This window comes from Vidua macroura, chromosome 4 (genome assembly GCF_024509145.1).
Source record: "Vidua macroura isolate BioBank_ID:100142 chromosome 4, ASM2450914v1, whole genome shotgun sequence".
Classification (NCBI taxonomy): domain Eukaryota; kingdom Metazoa; phylum Chordata; class Aves; order Passeriformes; family Viduidae; genus Vidua; species Vidua macroura.
In genome coordinates, this window is record NC_071574.1 from 7,090,239 (window position 1) to 7,099,690 (window position 9,452).

A 9,452-nucleotide genomic window follows, 5' to 3' on the forward strand; every position below is an offset into this window, starting at 1 on the left:
CTATGTATCATCATCCTCTGGACCGGAATAACAGCAGTGAGATTAAATTGTGCATCCAGCAGTTCAGGACAAAACTTTTGCTATTTAATAGTCTGTCATTTTCACTGCCCATGTGCTGACACTGTGAAAAAGTCTTTGCAGGACGCGGTGCATGGCACTGGGAACAGCCAGTGGATTCGGTGTGTTTACATTCATTGGAAGTAGATCTGTGTACAAGAAGATGGGCAGAAAAAGGGTGGTGACAAGACTGGAGAAACAATAATAATAGTTTAAAAAAAAATTAAGGAAGCAAAACAAACCCTGCCTCACAATAAACCAACATTCCACATCAGGAAAGTTTAAAGAGGAAGTTTAATAAGGCTGAAAATAAATGTGATTTAATATGCACACGCCGGGATTTAAGCATTTCTTCTCCCTCCTTGGTGTATGAAAAGAAGTGGGAGGACTAGTAAATCGCCACGCACGGATATTCAGAGTGTATGCCTCTAAATCAGGAGAGAAATGACGATTTGAAACAACCTTCGCTGTAAGGCCAGGGCAGGGAGACTGTGACTCCACGGCCATGGAAGTTTTGCGTGCTCGTGGAATGGCCAGACCTGAGCCTTGAGGCCGTGACCCCTCGCTCTGGGGGCCCTGGGGAATGGCGGGGTAGCTCCCTGCCCCTCTGCACCCCCTTCCCCAGCCCTGCTCGGCCTTTTCCCTGCTGGGCAGCGGGTTCCGGCTCAGCCTGAGGGCGTCACTTCCCGGGGCGGAGCGGGGCGGCTCCGGTAGGTGCCGGGAATGGCGGGGATCGGCCGGGAATGGCGGGGATCGGCCAGGAATGGCGGCTTTTCCCGTGCCCTCATCCCCTCAGCGGCCGCCCCGGCCTGAGGCGGCGGAGCGGGAGAGGGGCTGGGGCCGCCCGGGCGCCTCGGGGAGGCTTCAGCTCCTGCTGTTTATTTCTAAATGTTCTCTTGTCTGAACGCTCCCCCAGCCCCCTTTTTTCCTCTTTCTGATGGAAATAAGTGCCAATATGCCCTGATCCCGAAAAATTGTTAAAAACAGAGCAGAATATACCACCCTTTCCGTAAGCATGTGGATTGAGTGTTCCTGGATTTCTAATGTGCTGCGTGTGCCCTCAGAGGCCTTATTTGAAAGTACTTCTTTTGATATTTTCATTTATGAAGTGTGATAATAAAGAGATGCTGTGCTTTTGATTCTATAGCGTGTTTTTATTGTGTCTGTTTAACGGGAAAAGGGGATGGTAATTTTTTAAATTCAAGGCGGCAGGTACGGATAAATCAAAGCTGATGATCACAGGCGTACATAAATTTAATTTGAGTCCTCACAAGTGCTTTGAGGAAAGTAAAAATGTTTTTCCTTCTCTTTAGGGTGTCGGCAAACTGAAGTGAACTGACAACTCTGGTACTTTTTTAGTTCCAAACAAGATGAAGATCCCCTCTTTGCTGCTGGGATTCCCTCGCTGTTATTTCTCCAGAAGAAATTACTTCATGAACTTCCGCTTCACTCCCCGGGAAGGTTTCCTGGGCGTTGGGTCTCTTGGGCCAGCGCACCGCTGCCACACAAAATGGATTTGTTCATCAAATGGTTTGAGGAGAGAGCTGTGCCAGCAAGCAGCCCCTGAGCAGCAAGCAGAGGGACTTTCTGCCCAGGAGCAGAGACTTGTAGACAGACTTTACCATGGGCTAATCCAGGGCCACAGAGCCTGTTTAGCCGAAGCCATTACGCTCATAGAATCAACTCAGAGTAGGAAGAAGAAAGTAGCCCAGGTGCTCCTTCAGAAGGTATTATCCTACCACAGGGAACAAGAAAAGTTAAATCAAGGAAAGCCACTTGCCTTTAGAGTGGGTTAGTCCTTTTATGTCTTGTCTAGTAGTTGCTTACATGTCATTAGTGTCCTCACCTTTTATTATCACTGTTGTTTGTGGTCTGTAGTCTTGGATTGGTTTTTTTTTGTGGTTTATAACCAATCTAGATTACTTCTGTTGTCCAGTGGAATTATGGCTTGAGATGAAAAATGCTTTTGAAATTATTGTTGCTTCTTCAGAGTGTTATCCACGGTGGGTTTTGTAACCATTATAAGGTGAAACAGTAGTTAGTTTGCAGATTGATGCAGATGTTATCTACACTTAGGGGAAGAGGTAGTCAAGCAGACCTGTTTTTTTCCCAAAGAAGGTGTTTTCTTGAACACTTCCTGAATCCCTTTTTTAGCCTACAGAAGGAAAAACATGCACCTTCCTGTTTTATGGTTCTCTGTTAAGCAGCCTGATTATCAGCTGAAGGAGACTTGAACCTGCTTCTCTTGGAAGCTATAAAATATTTTTCCCTTACAAAGAGAAGCACTGCTAACATGTGTCATGCCCAGCTGTCATCTCTCCTGTCCCTACAAAGATAGTAAGATCAAGAACTGGGGCATGGGAGTGAGAAAAGTTTGGTGCTAATCTTAGTTTGTGAGCTTTGACATGCAAATAAATGGCCTCATTTTTTTGAAAGAGCAGCTCTTCGAGGTAAGGGCTTGCTTTTCCTTTTGGAGATTTTCTTTTGTAGTAAATCTGAAAAATCCAGTTCTAATATTTTGAAAGTTCTGAAGGAAAGGTCATACAGTATAATTTTATTTGGAGGGGAAGAAATAGATGTGGATAAACCAAATGTTATGTTGGTGTCAATGGAATGACGGGTGGTGAAGTGCTGCTGTGTTGCCAAGCTCCTATTTTGTTTTGACATAGCTTTTATTTGCTTTTGTTGTGATGCTATGTTAAAGTATGAATTGTTATCAACTTAAATGTTGATGGTATTCATGAGATGTATTTTTTATTTGACTAAAAAAATTGCTTTTTCTTCCTCATGTGATTATTTAGGGTTGTCTGGTCCTCCTGGTGCTGGAAAGTCGACCTTCATAGAATGCTTTGGGAAGATGCTTACGGAAAGAAACCACAAAGTGTCTGTGTTGGCTGTGGACCCTTCCTCTAGTACAAGTGGTGGTGAGTGTGAATTAAAGTTTGAGTCAAGTTTCTCATACCTTGTCAACTACAGAAGTATCTCTTTGGGCCAAGTGGAAGAAACTTTGGTGCCTATAACAGTAAAATGTAAAATAAATAATATTTTTTTCCTATGTGATACAAAATTGGGAAATAGGTATCTGTATTCAGATTTCTTTCAGATTCTTTCAGATTTCCTCTTTCCCAGAGTTCAAATGTTGCCTTACAAATTATTTTTCTAAATTTGAATTTTTTGGAAGTTGTGCAGGATTACTGATGACAGGCTGTGATCTGTAACTCTCCAATAAAAAATTATAGGGAAATTACAAGCTGACCATGCCTGATTTGTGGTATCTCTGATACAAATAATACAATCTTGATTTTGATCTTTCCGTAAGGGGCAGCTTGCCAGGCAGCATCATTCATTTTTCCAGCTTCTGTGCTGTTGGAGGTGTGTAACTATTTATAAAGAAATAACTAGAGCATTGCAATGACGTGGAGCTAAGACAGACTGTGTTCTTTAATGCATGCCTTCAGGATGCATCAGTAGAGTAGCAAAATGTGACAGCATGACTAGCAGCAGTTGGAAGAATTGAGCTCCTCTCATCTTTTGGAGTGTGTGTCGAGTGCGTAGATCTCGCTGAATCTGATTTGCAGTTTGTTTGAGTAGAAGGAAGGCAGGGACACGTGTCAGCTCTCTTAAAACAAAACATCCAGCATCAAGGTGTGTCAGAATCATAATGCAGGGATTTGTCCCTTTGGACAGGAACAGACGGGAATCAGCTGCGTGGCCTGATGTGTGTAGGCTTCAAAAGTCCAATCAGGAGTTGTAGAATTCATTCTGACCTAGCACAGATCCTTGGTATTTGGTAGCAGTAAGGTCTGCCTGTCAGGCCTTTCCAGCTTCTGAGAAGCAGAGGAACCAGACAGTAGCTTCCTAGTCCTCAGCTAAGTCTTGAGCAACTATGACTAGGTTATTCTTATTTAACTGGCTTTGTACAAGAAATCTGTCTTTCCTCACTCCTTTATTGGTGGGGAGGGGGGAGAAGGGGGAGTGTGGCTGTGTTGCACTTCTGAAATAATTTAACATTAAGGTTCCCTACTGGGTGATAAAACACGGATGACTGAGTTGTCAAGAGACATGAATGCATACATCAGACCATCTCCAACCGGTGGGACACTGGGAGGTGTCACAAGGACCACAAATGAAGCCATTTTGCTCTGTGAAGGAGGAGGCTACGATGTTGTTCTCGTGGAAACAGTAGGTATGTGCTTAGGGTTTGCTTTGATTGTCCTGTTGTGATATGAAAATAAGCTGTGCTAATAATTGCATACCCCTGCCTTGGTTTTTGCCCATGTTTTCATACGTGGTCACTGGTTGAACAGGAATGCTCATTCTGTCTTGTTTTCTAGTCCTGTATGTCTTACTAAACTGTCACGTTTCCTGTTGTCTTTGTTTTGTTAGTGGGGTTTGTTCATGGGGCAGTGCTGGCATCTCTCACAATTACTGTCATTAATGAGACTGAAAGTTTGCAGCAAATGGTAAATTCTGAATTTAATTTTTTAGGTGTGGGCCAGTCAGAATTTGCTGTGGCTGATATGGTTGATATGTTTATATTACTGCTACCACCTGCGGGTGGAGATGAATTACAGGTATTTTTCAGTTTCTCTTATCGGTTACTACCTGGGACTAGAAAGAGAAACTTAAATTCAGCGTGTAGTATCTGTGCAGAAAGTCCATATCAATAGTGTTTTGTCCATTTTGCTGTTATTATTAAGTATTTTCAGTATCATCCACTTACTGCACAGTTAAACTCCCTCCATTTTTGATTTTAAAAGTATTAGGATGTAAACTTTCATACTCTGTTTCTTAACTTTGACACATTTACTAGTTACATATATTTTTGGGGGGAAAAAAATAGAAACTACCAAAGCATTTTGACTTGCTTTTTGTGATGAATCAGCGTGTCACAGCCGCTCTGGGTACTCCTGATTTCTATCCCTGTTGCATTTAGGGCATCAAACGGGGCATCATCGAGATGGCAGACCTGGTTGCTATCAATAAGGCTGATGGTGATTTAGTTGTGCCTGCCCGGAGGATCCAGGCTGAGTACATCAGTGCTATGAAGCTGCTTCGCAAGCGTTCAAAGGTTTGGAGGCCAAAGGTTTGTGGACTTCCCTGTGTTTTGTGGAGCTCTTTGGGTCTGGTTTGGTTTTGTATGGGTTTTGGTGATGTGTTTGGGCATTTTTTGTATTTTTCCCTCCCAGAAAACGTGCTGAATGATTTGTTATCTTCTCATCTAGCTGTCCTAGTCTCCCTGGGCTCTTTTTAAAAATTGCAGTTGGTTGTTTGGTCTCAGTGTGCTGGTGAGGTGATTGCTGCTGTCTGTGCCTCACCTCTGGTCTCAAGGTGTGCCACATGAAACACTGCAAAGCCAGTCCTCCTCCCCAGGACTCCTGCCCTGAGCTACAATCTCTGCACTAGCAGAGCTATTACTGACATTAGGAGTGGTGCAAACTTTACTTGCTTTTTGTAAACTTCGCATATCTAAAAACGTCCCTTAGTCTACTTCTCCCTCCATTATAACTCTGAAGCCTGTGATTATCTTTGTTCTTTCACTAGTTCACGTGTTTCCTTTATTGTTTTAATTTTTTTTAGTTTCTCACATAATAAAAATGGCTAGATAATTGGAATTCTTATCCTGTAGGTCTTCCGTTTTAATGCTGTATTTTATCTACTAAAAGGTTTTGGTGGATTTTTAAGAAGATTCAGAACTAGTTTTTAGTATGTGTATATAGAATAAGCACACACACACACTCTCACTTCCTTTATAAATAAGCTATCTGTAAAGGAGGTTTGTTCTACCCTGGTATTGAAATTGACCCATTAAGGTGAGTTTAAATCAGCTGGGCTGCCTGAGGATTAGCCTTTCTTTTCTAAGTGTGGAAAAGGAGAGAAGCTTTTTTTTTTAAAAAACAAAAAAAACCAAAACAGTCTGTTCAATTTGAAAGATTGTGCTGGACTTCTGAAATATTATTGGCAAAATTAATTCCTGGTCTGGAAAGCAAAGACAAAAAAAAAAAAAAAAAACCTTGTTTCTGTCATATTTTAAGTGCAAAAGAATATCTTCCAGAATATGCACTTAACTCTACATTTAAGTAAAAGAGCAGTAGTGTGCCTTTTAGCTGAAGGACTAACTAAAAATGATTCTCATAACAAGCATCTGGACAAATATCCTAAATAGTATGGATTTCAGGGTCTACTTCTAGTTAGTAGAATCCCAGATTTTTGGAGGGGTTTGGGGGGAAGGCACAGAAATGCTTAGAGCCTCATGAAGCGAGTATGGAAGGAAGCTTCCCTCACACATTTCTTAATTTCCATGCAATCTACCTGATCCAGTACCTGAAGCCTCCAGGCCAGCAGCTGACTTGGCTTTGCCAATTCCTCTGAATCCACCAGGTAATGCGCATCTCCGCCAAAACCGGGGAGGGCATCTCGGAGATGTGGGATAAAATGACCGAGTTCCGGGACCTCATGCTCACAAGCGGCGAGCTGCTTGCCAAACGGCGGAAACAGCAGAAGGTGTGGATGTGGAACCTCATCCAGGAAAACATGCTGGAGCATTTCCGGAGTCACCTGGCAGTCAAGGATAAGATCCCACTTCTGGAAGAAAAAGTTCTTAGAGGAGTCTTGTCTCCTGGGCTGGCAGCAGACCTGCTGCTGAAGGCATTCAAAGATGGTCTTTAAGCCTTGTTTTCTACTCTGTTCTTGATAAGTGCTTTATGTAAAGATGAACATTAAATACGCTTTTTCTATGTGTGGATTCAGGTGTTTTGCTGCAGCAGAAATGAATAGAAAACCTATCCAGTACTCTGCAAAAGAATTCTGTTGGATTCTGTATATGCAGTGATCATGATAAATCTAAACACTCATTAAGAGATTACTACACACTACTGGAAAAAAATTAATTTCCAAATCTTCTATTTCTACATGCCATAGGTCTGTTGATAAAAACTGGATGCCCATGTAAAATGATTGGGTTTGGAGAGGGCAGGAGAGCGAGGTTTGTGGCGGTGCAGGGTTTGATTCTCATTGTGGGGTCATCTCAGAGCAGTTGACACTGCAGCTTTCCATTCTAATATAGCAGCAGCTGTTGCCAGAATGGATTGCATTTTCTTTCCTCACCTTGAGTGACAGCAAGAACATTGCACTGCCTGACAGCACCAGACCACAACCTTAGTTTTAAATAAATTGTATGCATATAAATAGAACACAGTGGTGTTTGGTCCCTCTTTGGAAGCTGTAGTTAGTTATTACTGTACAGTAGGAGAAGGGAATTTTAACCATGAGGTTTCAAAATAGATGCTTTATTAAAGAGCAAAATGTAGTTAGACTTTTTTTTACATGCAGACATCAGATTGGACAAATGTTACCCGTGATGTTTTAATAGCAAATGTCTTTATACTAGAATAACTTGTCTCTAAAAATAATGTTTTGTGGTTTTCTGATCTAACACAGTTTTTTTTGGATTCAAACAAAATGGCCAGTCGTGTTTGGTATTTTTTCTTTATCTCTTGCAGAAGACAGGACTGCTTCCAACCAAAAGCACTTTTATTTTCTGTTCTCCCTTGAGAAAAATCTGGAGGAAATGTTTTCCTGATCCGTGATCTAGAAGGCAGATCTCATCTGGTACCTACTAAACGTGAAGGATAAAGTGGAAAAGTGCTGATTTTTGGAGACCTGACAGTAAAACCAGTAAAACAGGAGAATTTGTGAGCCTGTTGGTACTTAGATAAATTAATTTTTAAAGAAATAATATTGGAAGTGATCATTTTCAGAGTTTTGATTTTCTGGACATGTTGTAAAAGGTATGGTGACTTTAGCTCAATATCACCTGTTTGGCTTCTGGCAACCCGATTCCAGTATAGCAGTGAATTGGGTTACTTAAATCCTCTTTTTACCTTCATGGTGTTTGTTTTTGTTCAGAGTTTTTTTCCCCTCAAAATATTTTTTCCTTTTCTTTCCCAGTTGTTACATCATGATGCCAACTTTTGCCTGCTAGGCACTGTTTGCAGTGAAACACTAAGGAAGGGCATTGTGATGTTTTGGGGGCCATACAGCTGAGGCATTTCTTTGGTAAGAAAGTTTGCACTGGGGGTAGCTGGTGTTAGTGGTGTCCACAACCTAAATTGTCAGAACTTCTGAGCTCCGACCACTTACTCCTGTTTCTTAATCACTGCTTTGGGGTTGCTGCAATCAATTACAAAGAAGCAGCTGAAGGAATGTATGGAGTAGCAGAAGTACAGTGACTTTGTTATGACCATGCTGAATTGTGAGAGAAATGCAGTGCTTACAGTTTCTTTTTTATTTCAACAACCTCTGTTGAATATGAGGGAGAGTGCCCAAAACCAAAAGCAACATCTTGTGTCCTTTGAGTCCTTTCAGCTTTAAGTACTGGCTGTATTTTTTGGTACCTTGTAGAAGAAATGACAGTCAGGTAGGAAATGAATTAATGAGAGCAGCAGCATTTTAACCAGTGAGTTCTCAATTTTTTGATAGTCCCTTTGTTTCAGGTAGCAGTTTTTGAGGTGACCTCATTTGTGTTTATCTGTTAGATCAAACCCTTATTATAGTGATTACTTCTTCTGTCAGGACTGCTGTTTTCCTTGTCTGTTATACATGAGCTGCCTAGTAAGTAAAACAGAACCTGCAGCTTTGTTTAAATGACACCTGCTCATGCAGAATATGTTTTACAGCTTCTTCAATATTTATTTTCTGGATGCAGATCTACTGATCCACTCAAGCTGTGGGCTATCATTATTTTCTCATTTTCTTGTTTCTTTTATAATACTGTTAATTTACAAATGAACTCTTAGCAAAAGTGCAGTGGCTTAAGCAGGTTCTTCAAACTGCATTTTCCTCTTAAAGCAGAGCATTAAATGAAAATATAATTTGCCTTCTTTAGTTGCACCCCATGCTTCAGTAGATGGAGAAATATCCTTATATTGAAAGGAGTGTTTGGAAATGAAACAGTAAATGAGGGTCCCTGTTCTGTTTTTCAGTGACTCCTCTACCAAACTGAAAAGCTGTCCTGTGCAAACTGTGAACTGAGCTTTCCATGTGCTAATGAAATAGTTTGTTTTACAGCCTGTAAAATTTTGCTGTGATGTGTTTTGGAGCAAACTGCTGCTCAGTTTGTGCAGTTTTGTTCATGTTCTCATGGGCTGGGCAGATGCATTGTCTTTAGAAGGACTGCAGAGCTTCAGCTGGTCAGCTACAACTCCATAAGCAATCCACTATGTCCCAAGACAGGGAAGAATGTTTCCAGCTCATCATTTTTAGCTTTGTGGGATTAACTTGGCTAAAATGCATTAAAATATTGTTATTCAAGTAAACAGGCTTCTGAAAAAAAGATAGTAAACAAATCTGTTGAGTAGGATGTTGACATATTCTTAGTTTCTGGAGTTGTCAAG

At 41.2% G+C, this 9,452-nt stretch overlaps 1 protein-coding gene across 2 annotated transcripts; it reads left to right on the forward strand.

Moving 5' to 3' along the window:
• Positions 1 to 355: 355 nt before the first annotated feature.
• MMAA (metabolism of cobalamin associated A) lies at positions 356 to 6,794 on the forward strand. 2 transcript variants are annotated; one of them, XM_053975658.1, is made up of 7 exons: positions 356 to 767; positions 1,371 to 1,848; positions 2,859 to 2,981; positions 4,073 to 4,243; positions 4,546 to 4,631; positions 4,994 to 5,143; positions 6,439 to 6,794. In XM_053975658.1, exons 2-7 carry the CDS (start codon positions 1,428 to 1,430, stop codon positions 6,724 to 6,726), a joined length of 1,239 nt encoding a protein of 412 aa, XP_053831633.1. In that variant the 5' UTR covers positions 356 to 767; positions 1,371 to 1,427; the 3' UTR covers positions 6,727 to 6,794. The 2 variants fall into 2 exon arrangements, with proteins under 2 accessions (XP_053831633.1, XP_053831632.1); XM_053975657.1 differs by lacking the exon at positions 356 to 767 and having other exon boundaries at positions 1,346 to 1,848.
• The last annotated feature ends 2,658 nt before the right edge of the window (positions 6,795 to 9,452 follow it).